This window comes from Hyla sarda, unplaced genomic scaffold (genome assembly GCF_029499605.1).
Source record: "Hyla sarda isolate aHylSar1 unplaced genomic scaffold, aHylSar1.hap1 scaffold_334, whole genome shotgun sequence".
Lineage (NCBI taxonomy): Eukaryota > Metazoa > Chordata > Amphibia > Anura > Hylidae > Hyla > Hyla sarda.
In genome coordinates, this window is record NW_026610087.1 from 82,711 (window position 1) to 105,875 (window position 23,165).

A 23,165-nucleotide genomic window follows, 5' to 3' on the forward strand; every position below is an offset into this window, starting at 1 on the left:
GTATACTATGTACTGTATAAGGGGGATAAGTGTATACTATATACTGTATAAGGGGTACAAGTGTATACTATATACTGTATAAGGGGGATAAGTGTATACTATGTACTGTATAAGGGGTATAAGTGTATACTATATACTGTATAAGGGGGATAAGTGTATACTATATACTGTATAAGGGGGATAAGTGTATACTATATACTGTATAAGGGGTACAAGTGTATACTATATACTGTATAAGGGGGATAAGTGTATACTATGTACTGTATAAGGGGTATAAGTGTATACTATATACTGTATAAGGGGGATAAGTGTATACTATATACTGTATAGGGGGTACAAGTGTATACTATATACTGTATAAGGGGTATAAGTGTATACTATATACTGTATAAGGGGTACAAGTGTATACTATATACTGTATAAGGGGGATAAGTGTATACTATATACTGTATAAGGGGTATAAGTGTATACTATATACTGTATAAGGGGGATAAGTGTATACTTTATACTGTATAGGGAGTACAAGTGTATACTATATACTGTATAAGGGGGATAAGTGTATACTATATACTGTATAAGGGGTATAAGTGTATACTATATACTGTATAAGGGGGATAAGTGTATACTATATACTGTATAAGGGGGATAAGTGTATACTATGTACTGTATAAGGGGTATAAGTGTATACTATATACTGTATAAGGGGGATAAGTGTATACTATGTACTGTATAAGGGGTATAAGTGTATACTATATACTGTATAAGGGGTATAAGTGTATACTATATACTGTATAAGGGGGATAAGTGTATACTATATACTGTATAGGGAGTATAAGTGTATACTATATACTGTATAAGGGGTACAAGTGTATACTATATACTGTATAAGGGGGATAAGTGTATACTATATACTGTATAAGGGGTATAAGTGTATACTATATACTGTATAGGGAGTATAAGTGTATACTATATACTGTATAAGGGGGATAAGTGTATACTATATACTGTATAAGGGGGATAAGTGTATACTATATACTGTATAAGGGGGATAAGTGTATACTATATACTGTATAAGGGGTACAAGTGTATACTATATACTGTATAAGGGGGATAAGTGTATACTATATACTGTATAGGGAGTATAAGTGTATACTATATTCTGTATAAGGGGGATAAGTGTATACTATATACTGTATAAGGGGGATAAGTGTATACTATATACTGTATAAGGGGGATAAGTGTATACTATATACTGTATAGGGAGTATAAGTGTATACTATATACTGTATAAGGGGGATAAGTGTATACTATATACTGTATAAGGGGGATAAGTTTAGACATTGTATAATCAATGATGCAGTGATTGGTCGGGTGTTATACACATGTGATAGGACATTGTATGATGAATGATGCAGTGATTGGTCGGGTGTTATACACATGTGATTGGACGTTGAATGATGAATGATGCAGTGATTGGTCGGTTGTTATACACATGTGATCGGACATTGTATAATGCAGTGATTGGTCGGGTGTTATACACATGTGATGGGACATTGAATGATGCAGTGATTGGTCAGTTGTTATACGCATGTGATGGGACATTGAATGATGCAGTTATTGGTCGGGTGTTATACACATGTGATCGGACATTGTATGATGAATGATGCAGTGATTGGTCGGGTGTTATACACATGTGATCGGACATTGTATAATGCAGTGATTGGTCGGGTGTTATACACATGTGATGGGACATTGAATGATGCAGTGATTGGTCAGTTGTTATACGCATGTGATGGGACATTGAATGATGCAGTGATTGGTCGGGTGTTATACACATGTGATTGGACATTGTATGATGAATGATGCAGTGATTGGTCGGGTGTTATACACATGTGATGGGACGTTGAATGATGAATGATGCAGTGATTGGTCGGGTGTTATACACATGTGATAGGACATTGTATGATGAATGATGCAGTGATTGGTCGGGTGTTATACACATGTGATTGGACGTTGAATGATGAATGATGCAGTGATTGGTCGGTTGTTATACACATGTGATCGGACATTGTATAATGCAGTGATTGGTCGGGTGTTATACACATGTGATGGGACATTGAATGATGCAGTGATTGGTCGGTTGTGATGCGCACAGTGATGATTTATCTGAACATGTGACAATCAGCTCCTATAAGAAGGGGTTTCCGGTCCCGCGGTCTTTAGCCTCACTCCCTTGATAATGTCAGCGCAGCTAAATATTGTATTTTAATAATCAGCAGCTATTACCGCCAGTGGGAAATACTGTAAACCCTCCATCTGTCTTCTCCCAGCACAGCCCTGGCCGGAGAGCTGGAGTACAGCATCTGCCTGATGAGCCTGAGTGACAACAGCCTGTCCGACGACCGCCTGAACCACCTCCTGAGCGTCGCTCCGCAGCAAAGCATCATTCTATTAGAGGACGTGGATGCTGCTTTTGTTAGTCGTGACCTGGCAAAGCAGAGTAAGTGTCCAGTACTGATCCTGAGTTATATCCTGTATTATATTCTGCTGGAGGGGTCACTGTGTACATACATTACATTACTTATCCTGTACTGATCCTGAGTTATATCCTGTATTATACTCCAGAGCTGTACTCACTATTCTGCTGGTGAGGTCACTGTGTACATACATTACATTACTTATCCTGTACTGATCCTGAGTTATATCCTGTATTATACTCCAGAGCTGTACTCACTATTCTGCTGGTGAGGTCACTGTGTACATACATTACATTACTTATCCTGTACTGATCCTGAGTTATATCCTGTATTATACCCCAGAGCTGTACTCACTATTCTGCTGGTGAGATCACTGTGTACATACATTACATTACTTATCCTGTACTGATCCTGAGTTATATCCTGTATTATACCCCAGAGCTGTACTCACTATTCTGCTGGTGAGATCACTGTGTACATACATTACATTACTTATCCTGTACTGATCCTGAGTTATATCCTGTACTATACCCCAGAGCTGTACTCACTATTCTGCTGGTGAGATCACTGTGTACATACATTACATTACTTATCCTGTACTGATCCTGAGTTATATCCTGTATTATACCCCAGAGCTGTACTCACTATTCTGCTGGTGAGATCACTGTGTACATACATTACATTACTTATCCTGTACTGATCCTGAGTTATATCCTGTATTATACTCCAGAGCTGTACTCACTATTCTGCTGGTGAGATCACTGTGTACATACATTACATTACTTATCCTGTACTGATCCTGAGTTATATCCTGTATTATACCCCAGAGCTGCACTCACTATTCTGCTGGTGAGATCACTGTGTATATACATTACATTACTTATCCTGTACTGATCCTGAGTTATATCCTGTATTATACTCCAGAGCTGCACTCACTATTCTGCTGGTGAGGTCACTGTGTACATACATTACATTACTTATCCTGTACTGATCCCGAGTTATATCCTGTATTATACCCCAGAGCTGTACTCACTATTCTGCTGGTGAGATCACTGTGTACTTACATTACATTACTTATCCTGTACTGATCCTGAGTTATATCCTGTATTATACTCCAGAGCTGTACTCACTATTCTGCTGGTGAGATCACTGTGTACATACATTACATTACTTATCCTGTACTGATCCTGAGTTATATCCTGTATTATACTCCAGAGCTGTACTCACTATTCTGCTGGTGAGGTCACTGTGTACATACATTACATTACTTATCCTATACTGATCCTGAGTTATATCCTGTATTATACTCCAGAGCTGCACTCACTATTCTGCTGGTGAGGTCACTGTGTACATACATTACATTACTTATCCTGTACTGATCCTGAGTTATATCCTGTATTATACTCCAGAGCTGTACTCACTATTCTGCTGGTGAGATCACTGTGTACATACATTACATTACTTATCCTGTACTGATCCTGAGTTATGTCCTGTATTATACCCCAGAGCTGTACTCACTATTCTGCTGGTGAGGTCACTGTGTACATACATTACATTACTTATCCTGTACTGATCCTGAGTTATATCCTGTATTATACTCCAGAGCTGCACTCACTATTCTGCTGGTGAGGTCACTGTGTACATACATTACATTACTTATCCTGTACTGATCCTGAGTTATATCCTGTATTATACTCCAGAGCTGTACTCACTATTCTGCTGGTGAGATCACTGTGTAAATACATTACATTACTTATCCTGTACTGATCCTGAGTTATATCCTGTATTATACTCCAGAGCTGTACTCACTATTCTGCTGGTGAGATCACTGTGTACATACATTACATTACTTATCCTGCACTGATCCTGAGTTATATCCTGTATTATACTCCAGAGCTGTACTCACTATTCTGCTGGTGAGGTCACTGTGTACATACATTACTTATCCTGTACTGATCCTGAGTTATATCCTGTATTATACTCCAGAGCTGTACTCACTATTCTGCTGGTGAGGTCACTGTGTACATACATTACATTACTTATTCTGTACTGATCCTGAGTTATATCCTGTATTATACTCCAGAGCTGTACTCACTATTCTGCTGGTGAGATCACTGTGTACATACATTACATTACTTATCCTGTACTGATCCTGAGTTATATCCTGTATTATACTCCAGAGCTGTACTCACTATTCTGCTGGTGAGATCACTGTGTACATACATTACATTACTTATCCTGTACTGATCCTGAGTTATATCCTGTATTATACTCCAGAGCTGTACTCACTATTCTGCTGGTGAGGTCACTGTGTACATACATTACATTACTTATCCTGTACTGATCCTGAGTTATATCCTGTATTATACTCCAGAGCTGTACTCACTATTCTGCTGGTGAGATCACTGTGTACATACATTACATTACTTATCCTGTACTGATCCTGAGTTATGTCCTGTATTATACTCCAGAGCTGTACTCACTATTCTGCTGGTGAGATCACTGTGTACATACATTACATTACTTATCCTGTACTGATCCTGAGTTATATCCTGTATTATACTCCAGAGCTGTACTCACTATTCTGCTGGTGAGATCACTGTGTACATACATTACATTACTTATCCTGTACTGATCCTGAGTTATATCCTGTATTATACTCCAGAGCTGTACTCACTATTCTGCTGGTGAGGTCACTGTGTACATACATTACATTACTTATCCTGTACTGATCCTGAGTTATATCCTGTATTATACTCCAGAGCTGTACTCACTATTCTGCTGGTGAGGTCACTGTGTACATACATTACATTACTTATTCTGTACTGATCCTGAGTTATATCCTGTATTATACCCCAGAGCTGTACTCACTATTCTGCTGGTGAGATCACTGTGTACATACATTACATTACTTATCCTGTACTGATCCTGAGTTATATCCTGTAGATCTTTTATTAAAATTTCAAACATAACAATAAAAAAAATTACAAAACATAAACATATCATATCCGACAGAACATATCAATATATCGTATCATAAAACCAACACAATAGCTTAAAATACAACACCGGTCCACCCCACACTCATTCCTGCACACAAACAAATATATACAATATTTACAAAAGACAGATTCCTATAATACCCATAATACCCATACCATCCTAATAAACTATATACACTAATACTAAATGTGAATTTCCTGGCCCAGTTGCAATACCAAAAACCCAATACCAGTAATATACCAAAAAGAATAACAACAACAACAATAATAATATATACAAAATAATAAAAACCAACACAAACAAAATAACACCACTTTTTTTTTTTTTTTTTTTTTTTTTTTTTTTTTTTTTTTTGGCCCTGAGCTGGTCCCGCATCCCATGCCCCCAGTACATGTTACCAGACGTCCATGAACCAGTCCAGGATTTTCTGTATATATAAAAGTCCCATACAAACCCCCTCCCCCCTTTTTAACCCACCACCCAACCTAAACTAAACCCAAACCACAGGTGGCATCACACAATATATACAATATATACATTACATAAAATATACACAGACTAACAATATATACAATACATAAGTATACAAATAGACTACAAAATAAATACAATAACAAATACATATAACACTATAAGCCAAACAACAAACCCCTAAAGCTCAAGTTCAGCGCCTGCAAGCCCTATATTACCACAAACCAACTGCTCAAAACAAAAAGACTAATGTGCCAGCATCAGCCCACCACCAGGGGGGGACAACAGGCTAAGGCACTTTAAAGGCAGAGCCCCTCCATAGACGAGAGGCCCTGCCAGCACCCAGCCTCTCGTACTCCAGAGAACGCACCTTCACCAGGTCACCAAGAATGTTCCTAACCACCACATCCACAGGGAGGATTTTACGCTGCGTCGACACTAAACACCGTGCGTTCCACGTGTAGTACCTAACCACTGAGCTGACTAGGAATAAAGTGCACCGGTCCCAGCCTCCAAGGTTTCTGAATGCCCCATAGGCCCATTCCGCATAGGAGAGACTGGCCAGCCGAGGCCAACCAATGGAAGCGCCCACCCTGGTGTAAACCTCTGTGTTAAAGGGACAATGAAGCAGAAAATGCTCCATGCTTTCCAGCATGCCTCCACACTCTTCGCGGGGACATCCCCGGTCATCAGAGCTCCTGCACTTCAGATTGTCCCTCACACACAGTTTCCCATGGAAGCAGCGCCAAGTCAAGTCCCAAAACTTCAAGGGGATCCTGATAGAATTCAAAAGCTCTAAACCCACCTCCAGATCCCGACTTGGGCAGTCCTTGAGCGCCAATGGCCTCTGGAAATGGGAAGACAGGACCCTCTTGTCAAGGAATTTCCTCGACAGAGTCCTAATCTCCCACATCCCCAGACCCCACCGACGAATAACCTTCAGAACCGGGGTAGCATAAGCCGGGAGATGCCCGTGTGGTGTGCGAAGATCCTTCACTTGCCCTCCTGTCTCCCATTCCTGGAAGAAAGGCTGAAACCATCCCCTACAGGAGGATACCCACGGAAGAGCCCTCTCTGACCAGAGGTTTGCTATATTGGTCTTAAGAAAGGTATTCACTAGGAATACCACGGGGTTGACCATACACAACCCCCCTAGTCTCCTTGTACGGTAAGTAACCTCCCTCTTCACTAGGTTCAGTCTGTTCCCCCATAACATCTGGAAGAACACACTGTAGACCCGGGTCCAAAGAGGTTCTGGCAACATGCATACACTGCCCAGGTATATCAGTAAAGGGAGCAGGAATGTTTTGATCAGGTTAACCCTTTCCCGGAGGGTCAAAGACCAACCCTTCCACTGATCCACCTTCTGAGCGGCGATCTTAAGCCTGCTGTCCCAGTTTTGTTTGGGGTAATCCCCTTGGCCAAATTCGATGCCGAGAACTTTTGCAGATTCCTGGGGCCCTGGAAGGGCGTCCGGGAGATCAAAACTAGGATCTCCCCCTCCCAGCCAGAGACTCTCGCACTTATCCCGGTTGATCTTGGACCCGGATGCCTCCGAGTAGCGGTCCACCTCTGACATCACCCATTGGCCTTCCTCTTGTGAGGAGACAAACACGGTGACATCATCAGCATACGCTACCGCCCTCAGAGCCAAATCCGGCACCGCCAGGTCCATTCTCACCCCCGCCAACGGTCCACAATCAATCCTCCTAAGGAAAGGATCAATTGCAAACACGTACAGTAACGGGCTCAAAGGACAACCCTGACGGACGCCAGACCCAACCTCAAAAGAGCGGCCAATCCAACCATTCACAAGCGGGAAACTCTCTGCCCCTGCATACAAGATCTTAAGCCAATCAACAAACCCCCCCGGCAGGCCATATCTCAGAAGAACAGACCAGAGGTACTCATGGTTAACCAGATCAAACGCTTTTGCCTGATCCAAGGACAGCAAGTACCCCTTCCAGTGGCCAGCCCTACCCTGCTCCACAGCCTCTCGGACACTGAGCACAGCACTAAATGTACTGCGGCCCGGAACAGAGCAATTCTGAGCCCCCGAAAGGAGCCGGGGTGCAAACTCCACCAGCCGGTTAAACAGCACTTTTGCCAGAATCTTTCGGTCCACATTGAGAAGCGCTATGGGACGCCAATTCTCAATGTGGAACGGGTCTTTACCCTTTGACAGGATGATCAGCGCTGACCTCCTCATTGACTTTGGCAGAGTGCCCGAGGATAGACACTCATTAAAAACCGCAGTCAAGAGGGGAACCAAAGTGTCCTTAAAGGTCTTATAGAACTCAGATGTTAAGCCATCCGGACCGGGTGACTTCTTGAGGGCAAGCCCATCAATCGCCATCCTGACTTCCTCTTCCCGGATCATCTCTGTCAAAACGTCAAGAGAGGGGTCTACTCCTGGTTCAGGGACGGTTTCAGCCAAGAAAGCTGATACCTTATCTCGATCTAGATCCTTCCTTCCCAAGAGGTGCGAGTAAAAGGATCTGACGACCTCCAAGATCCCTGATCTGGACCTTTTCAAGGATCCCGTACTATCAATCAGTCCTGAGACTATTTTACTATTCACTGACATCTTGCAGTTTCTGTAAGGGTCAGGCGAGCGGTACTTCCCGTAATCCCTCTCAAAAACCAAAGATGCGTGTCTGTCGTACTGGCACTTCATCAACAAGGATTTCACTCTGGAGATATCATCACGACTACCTCCAGTCGAGACAAGGTGCTCAAGTTTCTTCCTCAGGCCCTGGTACAAACGGTACCTATTTAGGCTTCTGAGGCCCGAGAGCTGGCGGAAGAATCTTTCAACCCTTTCCTTGAAGATCTCCCACCACTCTGACTTACTGCTACAAAGGCCCAGCAATGGTACCTGGCTCTGAAGAAAATCCTCAAAGGACTGTCTTATCTCCGCTTCTTCCAAGAGAGACGAATTCAGCTTCCAATAGCCTCTGCCCATCCGGGGGGTCTCTGCGACATTCAGAGAAAACAAAATTAAACAGTGATCGGAGAACTCCACCTCAACAACAGATACTGCTGAAGAGACGGCCTCCTCCTTTAAATAAAACCTGTCTATCCTAGACCTACAACTACCCCTATGATAGGTGAATCCCGCGTGGCCTGGGGTGTGCCGGATGTGGACATCCACCAGGCGAGCCTCACTCGCTATGCTATTAAGGGCGACGCTATCATAAGTCAGCTTGTCTCTGGCACCTCCCCTGTCTTGGGGCCTCGTGACAGCATTAAAGTCCCCTCCAAAGACCACCTGCCGACTTGTAAAAAGATAGGGCTTGATCCTCATAAAGAGACACTTCCGGTCCCACTTAGACTGTGGGCCGTAGATGTTAATAAGGCGAAGTTCTTGTCCCTTCATGAGGACATCTAAGATCAGGCACCTCCCCATTTCTAACTCGATAACCCGTCGGCATTCTACCGCTGCGGTAAAAAGGACCGCCACTCCGCTATACGGCTCGGCCCCAAGAGACCAGTAGGAGGGCCCATTCCTCCACTCTCTTTTAGCCTTGTAGATAGATGACATATCTGTTAGCCTGGTCTCCTGCAAAAATAAAATATCAGCATTAATATGGGCAAAAAAATCATAGGCCGCAAATCGAGCCGTATCTGACTTTATGCTGGCAACATTAATAGATGCCAGAGTCAACGGAGAGGGTGCCGCCATCAAGGGTGATTGAGTTAGACAGCTTTCTTTTTCCCACCATCCTTCCCATCCACCCCACCACCCTCCTCATCAGATGATGGTTTACCCCTTTTAAGTGAAATAGATGTGTCCATTTTCCCTTTATATACATTTTCCTCGTCCCCTGACTCTGGGCCTGTCTCCCCCCCTGAAGACATAGATTCCCCAGGGAGAGAGGACTCAGCGTCTCCTGTGAGCCCCACCGCAACATCCGGAACCTCACCCCCAGCCACCCCCTCCTCCGAAGAGGAAATGTCGCGGAGGGCTCGGAACCGGTTGGAGAGACCAATCAGAGGGAGATCAGTTGTACCTTCCTTTGGCATCTGGCAGGTGGGAGAAGATCTTACATCTCTCCTTTTCTTATTCTTCCGAGTACCCCGCTTTGTTTCTGCCCATCCCCCACTGTCCTCATCCGCGCTCCCACCATGGGAGGACAGTGAGGAGACGGCATCCCCCTCTTTGTGGATCCTTCCAGTCTCCTCATCCAGTTCACTATCCCCCAGGGCCTCAGCAGTAAGACTGGCCGCAGGGACAGGATCAGGAGTCACCCCAGTTAGTTGATGCTCCTGTGAGTCCTGAATCTCCCTGTCCCTTTGACGCTTCTCAAGACGCCTCAGTTGGGCAGGCGTCTTCTGCTTACTTTTCTTCCCTGGCCCCTGCACCCCTTCATCCCCGACAGCCATCCCCCCAGCAGAATCCACCTCACGGCTTACTCCCACCGGGGCAACAACCGCGTTGACAAAGGAACGAGGGCAGCGACTGAATGGGTGACCTAAGTCACCACACAGGTGACACCTAATCTCCGCACAAGATGCAGCGAGATGACCTATTTCCCCACACAGAGTGCACTTCTGCACAGTGCAATTGGCACTAAAATGTGTGGGGTCACCACATCTGTGACAGAGCTTCGGCTGACCCTGGTAGAAGATCTGGATGCGATCCCTTCCGAGGAAGGTCGCAGATGGTATATGGGTAACGGTGTTTCCTGAACGCCTAAGCTTGACCATAAACGTCCAGGCCCCTGACCAGATGCCATATTCATCCCTGTTCTTTTTTGGGACCTCCACCACCTCACCATACCGACCTAGCCACGTCATGATGTCAATACAAGAAAGCGATTCATTACGGGTTAAAACGGTCACCTTCTTGACATTATTTTGGCGAGACACTGCCTGAATGGCAAAGTCTCGCCAGCCGGGCTCATTCTTTACCAACTCATAATTCGACCAGAAGAGCTCAAGCCCCTCCGGCCGAACAAAGCTGATATCGAACTCAGGGGTACCATAAGGATGTATCAAGGCATAGATGTCAGCTGCCTTAAAGCCCAACTTCAGCAGAAGCTCAACAACTTTAGATCTTGGAGGACATGTATCACTGCCTCTCCACCTCAGCCGGACCACATTCCTACGGAGACCACCTGGCCCGGCTGTAGAGAGGGACCACACATTATCCCCCCCTCTTTCCTCTCGGAAGGCTGAAAGACCATGTCTCTCTATCCAGAAGGATAGATCAACCTCCCTACCCTCTACATTGATCGATCTCTCCCCTCTCCTTAAGGCCCCCAGGAGACGCTGCTGCAAACTGTTCTCCCCAGAGCCAGAGGACGAGGAAGCTGCCCCCCTTCCCCCAGCGGTGACATTCGCGTAGCTGCGGATGGGTGCTGCCACCGCTGGGGGTGCAACTGGACCAGGCCCTACATTCCCACCACTAATCTGTGCCCCTTCACCACCCTCCTCCACATAATCCATACCCAAACCATTGACCCCTATTTTAGCTGATGTGCCCCCCATACCTCCACCCGTGCTACAGCCCAAACCACTATTCAAAGCCCCAGACAGATTTTTAGTAACAGATGAATTATTCCCCTCATTCACACCCTCAGTCACTCCAACATTAACCTCCACATTCATACTGGCTGGACCGGTGCGTTCTGGCGCAGATTTTGTACTGTCAGCATCACTGGGTACCAGGGCTGGAGCCATCACCACAGGACAGGTCACCGGTCCCTTATACAAGGACCGGGAAGCCTGCCTAGCCTGTTTATTAGCGGCCCCAGCCCTGTTTTTACCGGTACCCTCCGCCTCATCCGTACTAGAATGTCCAGCTCCAAAGCTTGTATTTCAGCCATAAGTCTCTTTATCTGCCCCTGGATCTCTGCCTTTTTCCTCTTAGGAGTTACCTTAGCCCTGGCACGGGCACAGCGAAGTCCCTCTTCGAGCCTCCTGATGGCCTTACAGGCGTCTTCATACTCACGGAGGTGACTTTTTACCCGGGACATATAGGTGGAAATAGACTCCCGGGTCCTCAGCACTCCCCAGCCTTCCTCACTGAGGTCGGCTTCACCTCCGTGAGTACTCTGCCTCCTTCCTGATGAACCCAGCTTTCCGCTGGAAACACCCAGCTTTCCCAAGGTGGATCCAGCCTTGGAGCTCCTCACCTCTGTGGGGGGAGTTGGAGCAGCATTGCTGCGACTCCTGGTGGAACGCCTCACCCCCAAATCCTCCGATGTTCCGGCCGCTTGCTGGCTTCTACTGCTCCCCTGCGGCCTATTCCGAGGAGCAGAAGCCTGGGCCTCGCCTCCCTCACTCATGCCTGGAAACCCACTCCCTCCCTGGGGAGGAGGAAGCAGGCCCCAGGTGGAACAGATGGAAATCCCTGGAGCTCAGGAGACACAGCAGACACACACAGCACAGCTGAAGCAGAACCACACCCGCAACTAATTGGTCAGCACTCCAGAGCTGTACTCACTATTCTGCTGGTGAGGTCACTGTGTACATACATTACATTACTTATCCTGTACTGATCCTGAGTTATATCCTGTATTATACCCCAGAGCTGTACTCACTATTCTGCTGGTGAGATCACTGTGTATATACATTACATTACTTATCCTGTACTGATCCTGAGTTATATCCTGTATTATACTCCAGAGCTGTACTCACTATTCTGCTGGTGAGGTCACTGTGTACATACATTACTTATCCTGTACTGATCCTGAGTTATATCCTGTATTATACTCCAGAGCTGGACTCACTATTCTGCTGGTGAGATCACTGTGTACATACATTACATTACTTATTCTGTACTGATCCTGAGTTATATCCTGTATTATACTCCAGAGCTGTACTCACTATTCTGCTGGTGAGATCACTGTGTACATACATTACATTACTTATCCTGTACTGATCCTGAGTTATATCCTGTATTATACTCCAGAGCTGTACTCACTATTCTGCTGGTGAGGTCACTGTGTACATACATTACATTACTGATCCTGTACTGATCCTGAGTTATATCCTGTATTATATACTCCAGAGCTGTACTCACTATTCTGCTGGTGAGATCACTGTGTACATACATTACTTATCCTGTACTGATCCTGAGTTATATCCTGTATTATACTCCAGAGCTGTACTCACTATTCTGCTGGTGAGATCACTGTGTACATACATCACATTACTTATCCTGTACAGATCCTGAGTTATATCCTGTATTATACTCCAGAGCTGTACTCACTATTCTGCTGGTGAGATCACTGTGTACATACATTACATTACTTATCCTGTACTGATCCTGAGTTATATCCTGTATTATACTCCAGAGCTGTACTCACTATTCTGCTGGTGAGATCACTGTGTACATACATTACATTACTTATCCTGTACTGATCCTGAGTTATATCCTGTATTATACTCCAGAGCTGTACTCACTATTCTGCTGGTGAGGTCACTGTGTACATACATTACATTACTTATTCTGTACTGATCCTGAGTTATATCCTGTATTATACTCCAGAGCTGTACTCACTATTCTGCTGGTGAGGTCACTGTGTATATACATTACATTACTTATTCTGTACTGATCCTGAGTTATATCTTGTATTATACTCCAGAGCTGTACTCACTATTCTGCTGGTGAGGTCACTGTGTACATACATTACATTACTTATCCTGTACTGATCCTGAGTTATATCCTGTATTATACTACAGAGCTGTACTCACTATTCTGCTGGTGAGATCACTGTGTACATACATTACATTACTTATCCTGTACTGATCCTGAGTTATATCCTGTATTATACTCCAGAGCTGTACTCACTATTCTGCTGGTGAGATCACTGTGTACATACATTACATTACTTATCCTGTACTGATCCTGAGTTATATCCTGTATTATACCCCAGAGCTGTACTCACTATTCTGCTGGTGAGGTCACTGTGTACATACATTACATTACTTATCCTGTACTGATCCTGAGTTATATCCTGTATTATACTACAGAGCTGTACTCACTATTCTGCTGGTGAGATCACTGTGTACATACATTACATTACTTATCCTGTACTGATCCTGAGTTATATCCTGTATTATACTCCAGAACTGTACTCACTATTCTGCTGGTGAGATCACTGTGTACATACATTACTTATCCTGTACAGATCCTGAGTTATATCCTGTATTATACCCCAGAGCTGTACTCACTATTCTGCTGGTGAGGTCACTGTGTACATACATTACATTACTTATCCTGTACTGATCCTGAGTTATATCCTGTATTATACTCCAGAGCTGTACTCACTATTCTGCTGGTGAGGTCACTGTGTACATACATTACATTACTTATCCTGTACTGATCCTGAGTTATATCCTGTAAATCTTTTATTAGAAAAATATAAATCATAACAAAACATAAACCAGCACAACTTGGCCATTACGGAAAACAACAACATGAAATAACATAAACCCAAACTTTACATTTAACCCCTTAAGGACCGGGGTTTTTTTTTCCGTTTTTGCATTTTCGTTTTTTGCTCCCTGCATTTAAAAATACATAACTCTTTCAATTTTGCACCTACAAATCCATATGATGGCTTATTTTTTGCGCCACCAATTCTATTTTGTAATGACGTCAGTCATTTTGCCCAAAAATCTACAGTGAAACTGAAAAAAACATCATTGTGCGACAAAATTGAAAAAAAAACGCAGTTTTGTAACTTTTGGGGGCTTCCATTTCTACGTAGTACATTTTTCGGTAAAAATAACACCTTATCTTTATTCTGTAGGTCCATACGATTAATATGATCCCGACTTATATAGGTTGGATATTGTCGGACTTCTGGAAAAAATTATAACTTCATGCAGGAAAATTAATGCGTTTAAAATTGTCATTTCTGACCCCTATAACTTTTTTATTTTTCCGTGTACGGGGCGGTATGAGGGCTCATTTTTTGCGCCGTGATCTGAAGTTTTTAACGGTACCATTTTTGCATTGATAGGAATTATTGATATAAAAAGTGACAAAAAATACACTATTTTGGACTTTGTAATTTTTTTGCGCGCACGCCATTGACCGTGCGGTTTAATTAATTATATATTTTTATAATTCGGACATTTCCGCACGCGGTGATACCATATATTTTTATTTTTATTTACACTGTTTTTTTTTTATGGGAAAAGGGGGGTGATTCAAACTTTTAATAGGGAAGGGGTTAAATGATGTTTATTCACTTTTTTTTCCACTTTTTTTTTGCAGTGTTATAGGTCCCATAGGGACCTATAACACTGCACACACTGATCTCTTATACTGATCATTGTTATCCCATAGGGACCTATAACACTGCACACACTGATCTCTTATACTGATCATTATTATCCCATTGGGACCTATAACACTGCACACACTGATCTTATACTGATCATTATTATCCCATAGGGACCTATAACACTGCACACACTGATCTCTTATACTGATCATTGTTATCCCATAGGGACCTATAACACTGCACACACTGATCTCTTATACTGATCATTGTTATCCCATAGGGACCTATAACACTGCACACACTGATCTCTTATACTGATCATTATTATCCCATAGGAGACTATAACACTGCACACACTGATCTCTTATACTGATCATTATTATCCCATAGGGACCTATAACACTGCACACACTGATCTCTTATACTGATCATTGTTATCCCATAGGGACCTATAACACTGCACACACTGATCTCTTATACTGATCATTATTATCCCATAGGAGACTATAACACTGCACACACTGATCTCTTATACTGATCATTATTATCCCATAGGGACCTATAACACTGCACACACTGATCTCTTATACTGATCATTATTATCCCATAGGAGACTATAACACTGCACACACTGATCTCTTATACTGATCATTATTATCCCATAGGGACCTATAACACTGCACACACTGATCTCTTATACTGATCATTGTTATCCCATAGGGACCTATAACACTGCACACACTGATCTCTTATACTGATCATTATTATCCCATAGGAGACTATAACACTGCACACACTGATCTCTTATACTGATCATTATTATCCCATAGGAGACTATAACACTGCACACACTGATCTCTTATACTGATCATTATTATCCCATAGGAGACTATAACACTGCACACACTGATCTCTTATACTGATCATTATTATCCCATAGGAGACTATAACACTGCACACACTGATCTCTTATACTGATCATTATTATCCCATAGGAGACTATAACACTGCACACACTGATCTCTTATACTGATCATTATTATCCCATATGGGGCAATAACACTGCACACACTGATCTCTTATACTGATCATTGTTATCCCATAGGGACCTATAACACTGCACACACTGATCTCTTATACTGATCATTATTATCCCATAGGAGACTATAACACTGCACACACTGATCTCTTATACTGATCATTGTTATCCCATAGGGACCTATAACACTGCACACACTGATCTCTTATACTGATCATTATTATCCCATAGGGACCTATAACACTGCACACACTGATCTCTTATACTGATCATTATTATCCCATAGGGACCTATAACACTGCACACACTGATCTCTTATACTGATCATTGTTATCCCATAGGGACCTATAACACTGCACACACTGATCTCTTATACTGATCATTGTTATCCCATAGGGACCTATAACACTGCACACACTGATCTCTTATACTGATCATTATTATCCCATAGGGACCTATAACACTGCACACACTGATCTCTTATACTGATCATTATTATCCCATAGGGACCTATAACACTGCACACACTGATCTCTTATACTGATCATTGTTATCCCATAGGGACCTATAACACTGCACACACTGATCTCTTATACTGATCATTATTATCCCATAGGGACCTATAACACTGCACACACTGATCTCTTATACTGATCATTATTATCCCATAGGAGACTATAACACTGCACACACTGATCTCTTATACTGATCATTATTATCCCATTGGGACCTATAACACTGCACACACTGATCTCTTATACTGATCATTATTATCCCATAGGGACCTATAACACTGCACACACTGATCTCTTATACTGATCATTGTTATCCCATAGGGACCTATAACACTGCACACACTGATCTCTTATACTGATCATTATTATCCCATAGGGACCTATAACACTGCACACACTGATCTCTTATACTGATCATTATTATCCCATAGGAGACTATAACACTGCACACACTGATCTCTTATACTGATCATTATTATCCCATTGGGACCTATAACACTGCACACACTGATCTCTTATACTGATCATTGTTATCCCATAGGGACCTATAACACTGCACACACTGATCTCTTATACTGATCATTATTATCCCATAGGGACCTATAACACTGCACACACTGATCTCTTATACTGATCATTATTATCCCATAGGAGACTATAACACTGCACACACTGATCTCTTATACTGATCATTATTATCCCATAGGGACCTATAACACTGCACACACTGATCTCTTATACTGATCATTATTATCCCATAGGGACCTATAACACTGCACACACTGATCTCTTATACTGATCATTGTTATCCCATAGGGACCTATAACACTGCACACACTGATCTCTTATACTGATCATTATTATCCCATAGGGACCTATAACACTGCACACACTGATCTCTTATACTGATCATTATTATCCCATAGGAGACTATAACACTGCACACACTGATCTCTTATACTGATCATTATTATCCCATTGGGACCTATAACACTGCACACACTGATCTCTTATACTGATCATTATTATCCCATAGGGGGCTATAACACTGCACACACTGATCTCTTATACTGATCATTATTATCCCATAGGGACCTATAACACTGCACACACTGATCTCTTATACTGATCATTGTTATCCCATAGGGACCTATAACACTGCACACACTGATCTCTTATACTGATCATTATTATCCCATAGGAGACTATAACACTGCACACACTGATCTCTTATACTGATCATTATTATCCCATAGGGACCTATAACACTGCACACACTGATCTCTTATACTGATCATTATTATCCCATAGGGACCTATAACACTGCACACACTGATCTCTTATACTGATCATTATTATCCCATAGGGGGCTATAACACTGCACACACTGATCTCTTATACTGATCATTGTTATCCCATAGGAGACTATAACACTGCACACACTGATCTCTTATACTGATCATTATTATCCCATATGGGGCAATAACACTGCACACACTGATCTCTTATACTGATCATTGTTATCCCATAGGGACCTATAACACTGCACACACTGATCTCTTATACTGATCATTATTATCCCATAGGAGACTATAACACTGCACACACTGATCTCTTATACTGATCATTGTTATCCCATAGGGACCTATAACACTGCACACACTGATCTCTTATACTGATCATTATTATCCCATAGGGACCTATAACACTGCACACACTGATCTCTTATACTGATCATTATTATCCCATAGGGACCTATAACACTGCACACACTGATCTCTTATACTGATCATTGTTATCCCATAGGGACCTATAACACTGCACACACTGATCTCTTATACTGATCATTGTTATCCCATAGGGACCTATAACACTGCACACACTGATCTCTTATACTGATCATTATTATCCCATAGGGACCTATAACACTGCACACACTGATCTCTTATACTGATCATTATTATCCCATAGGGACCTATAACACTGCACACACTGATCTCTTATACTGATCATTGTTATCCCATAGGGACCTATAACACTGCACACACTGATCTCTTATACTGATCATTATTATCCCATAGGGACCTATAACACTGCACACACTGATCTCTTATACTGATCATTATTATCCCATAGGAGACTATAACACTGCACACACTGATCTCTTATACTGATCATTATTATCCCATTGGGACCTATAACACTGCACACACTGATCTCTTATACTGATCATTATTATCCCATAGGGGGCTATAACACTGCACACACTGATCTCTTATACTGATCATTATTATCCCATAGGGACCTATAACACTGCACACACTGATCTCTTATACTGATCATTGTTATCCCATAGGGACCTATAACACTGCACACACTGATCTCTTATACTGATCATTATTATCCCATAGGAGACTATAACACTGCACACACTGATCTCTTATACTGATCATTATTATCCCATAGGGACCTATAACACTGCACACACTGATCTCTTATACTGATCATTATTATCCCATAGGGACCTATAACACTGCACACACTGATCTCTTATACTGATCATTATTATCCCATAGGGGGCTATAACACTGCACACACTGATCTCTTATACTGATCATTGTTATCCCATAGGAGACTATAACACTGCACACACTGATCTCTTATACTGATCATTATTATCCCATAGGGACCTATAACACTGCACACACTGATCTCTTATACTGATCATTATTATCCCATAGGGAACTATAACACTGCACACACTGATCTCTTATACTGATCATTATTATCCCATAGGAGACTATAACACTGCACACACTGATCTCTTATACTGATCATTATTATCCCATAGGAGACTATAACACTGCACACACTGATCTCTTATACTGATCATTATTATCCCATAGGAGACTATAACACTGCACACACTGATCTCATATACTGATCATTATTATCCCATAGGAGAATATAACACTGCACACACTGATCTCATATACTGATCATTATTATCCCATAGGAGAATATAACACTGCACACACTGATCTCTTATACTGATCATTATTATCCCATAGGGACCTATAACACTGCACACACTGATCTCTTATACTGATCATTGTTATCCCATAGGGACCTATAACACTGCACACACTGATCTCTTATACTGATCATTATTATCCCATAGGGATCTATAACACTGCACACACTGATCTCTTATACTGATCATTATTATCCCATAGGAGACTATAACACTGCACACACTGATCTCTTATACTGATCATTATTATCCCATTGGGACCTATAACACTGCACACACTGATCTCTTATACTGATCATTATTATCCCATAGGGACCTATAACACTGCACACACTGATCTCTTATACTGATCATTATTATCCCATAGGGACCTATAACACTGCACACACTGATCTCTTATACTGATCATTATTATCCCATAGGGACCTATAACGATGCACACACTGATCTCTTATACTGATCATTATTATCCCATAGGGGGCTATAACACTGCACACACTGATCTCTTATACTGATCATTGTTATCCCATAGGAGACTATAACACTGCACACACTGATCTCTTATACTGATCATTATTATCCCATAGGGACCTATAACACTGCACACACTGATCTCTTATACTGATCATTATTATCCCATAGGGAACTATAACACTGCACACACTGATCTCTTATACTGATCATTATTATCCCATAGGAGACTATAACACTGCACACACTGATCTCTTATACTGATCATTATTATCCCATAGGAGACTATAACACTGCACACACTGATCTCTTATACTGATCATTATTATCCCATAGGAGACTATAACACTGCACACACTGATCTCATATACTGATCATTATTATCCCATAGGAGAATATAACACTGCACACACTGATCTCATATACTGATCATTATTATCCCATAGGAGAATATAACACTGCACACACTGATCTCTTATACTGATCATTATTATCCCATAGGGACCTATAACACTGCACACACTGATCTCTTATACTGATCATTATTATCCCATAGGAGACTATAACACTGCACACACTGATCTCTTATACTGATCATTATTATCCCATAGGGACCTATAACACTGCACACACTGATCTCTTATACTGATCATTGTTATCCCATAGGGACCTATAACACTGCACACACTGATCTCTTATACTGATCATTATTATCCCATAGGAGACTATAACACTGCACACACTGATCTCTTATACTGATCATTATTATCCCATAGGGACCTATAACACTGCACACACTGATCTCTTATACTGATCATTATTATCCCATAGGGAACTATAACACTGCACACACTGATCTCTTATACTGATCATTATTATCCCATAGGAGACTATAACACTGCACACACTGATCTCTTATACTGATCATTATTATCCCATAGGAGACTATAACACTGCACACACTGATCTCTTATACTGATCATTATTATCCCATAGGAGACTATAACACTGCACACACTGATCTCATATACTGATCATTATTATCCCATAGGAGAATATAACACTGCACACACTGATCTCATATACTGATCATTATTATCCCATAGGAGAATATAACACTGCACACACTGATCTCTTATACTGATCATTATTATCCCATAGGAGACTATAACACTGCACACACTGATCTCTTATACTGATCATTATTATCCCATAGAGACCTATAACACTGCACACACTGATCTCTTATACTGATCATTATTATCCCATAGGGACCTATAACACTGTACACACTGATCTCTTATACTGATCATTATTATCCCATAGGAGACTATAACACTGCACACACTGATCTCTTATACTGATCATTATTATCCCATAGGGACCTATAACACTGCACACACTGATCTCTTATACTGATCATTGTTATCCCATAGGGACCTATAACACTGCACACACTGATCTCTTATACTGATCATTATTATCCCATAGGAGACTATAACACTGCACACACTGATCTCTTATACTGATCATTATTATCCCATAGGAGACTATAACACTGCACATACTGATCTCTTATATTGATCATTATTATCCCATAGGAGACGATAACACTGCATACACTGATCTCTTATACTGATCATTGTTATCCCATAGGGACCTATAACACTGCACACACTGATCTCTTATACTGATCATTATTATCCCATAGGAGACTATAACACTGCACACACTGATCTCTTATACTGATCATTATTATCCCATAGGAGACTATAACACTGCACACACTGATCTCTTATACTGATCATTATTATCCCATAGGGACCTATAACACTGCACACACTGATCTTTATCATTGATCACTGGTTTCCTATGATCGATGATTCTGTCTTGACTGCTCATGTCTGGATCTCAGGCACTGAGCAGTCATTTGGCGATCGGACAGCGAGGAGGCAGGTAGGGGCCCTCCCGCTGTCTTGTAAGCTGTTCAGGATGCCGCGATTTCGCCGCGGCTATCCCGAACAGCCCACTGAGTTAACCGGCAGCTTTTACTTTCACTTTTAGCCGCGCGGCTCAGCTCTGAGCGCGTGGCTAAAGGGTTAATAGCGCACGGCGCCGTGATCGGCGCTGCGCGCTATTAGCGGTGGGTCCCGGCTTCACTATGACGCCGGGCCCGCCATGATATGATGCGGGGTCACCGTGTAACCCCACGTTATATCACGGGAGCAGGACCAAGGATGTACCTGTACGTCCTTGGTCCTTAAGGGGTTTAATAAAAGAACAAAAATCCTGCCTAACCGGCCAGCCCAGCTTTCCTACTAGAACTAGAAATATTATAACTACACCTTTCATAGCCAAACAACACACTCATAAGAAACATAAAAATAGCACTATTTCGCTTTAACTCAAAAACACCCAAACTCGGGAAAAATCATACATAGAAAACACAACAAGCACTCACACTGCACACAATGTTTTTTTTTTTTTTTTTTAAATAATAATATTAATAATAATAATAATAATATACTAACACTATACCACACACATGCACACATATATATTAATATATTAACTACATTTTACCAAGAAACCAACAAAGAAAATTAAAACTACAACTCAAAATACCCAAACTCGGGAAAATATCACAGAAAACACAATACACACATGCTTACACACATCTTTACTACACACTACATATATAAACCAAAGAAAATATGTCCACAACGGGATAATAAAGAAACATTACTACAAAAACTGGTTCGACTGCCTATGTAATACAAAAAATATATAGATAACATATATTATACATACTATATACATAACTAACTATATACACTACTATATACAATACTATACACAAACTATATACACCTATAAATATACAGAAAACACACTTACAAATATAAAAGA

At 41.8% G+C, this 23,165-nt stretch overlaps 1 protein-coding gene across 2 annotated transcripts in view; it reads left to right on the forward strand.

The window, feature by feature from the left end:
• Positions 1 to 23,165, forward strand: part of LOC130330318 (mitochondrial chaperone BCS1) — a 74,302-nt gene that overhangs the window by 18,508 nt on the left and 32,629 nt on the right. For both annotated transcript variants that reach the window (XM_056553591.1, XM_056553592.1), the window contains exon 6: positions 2,331 to 2,500. In XM_056553591.1, the coding sequence (XP_056409566.1) occupies positions 2,331 to 2,500 (170 nt within the window). The remainder of the gene's footprint in view (positions 1 to 2,330; positions 2,501 to 23,165) is intronic.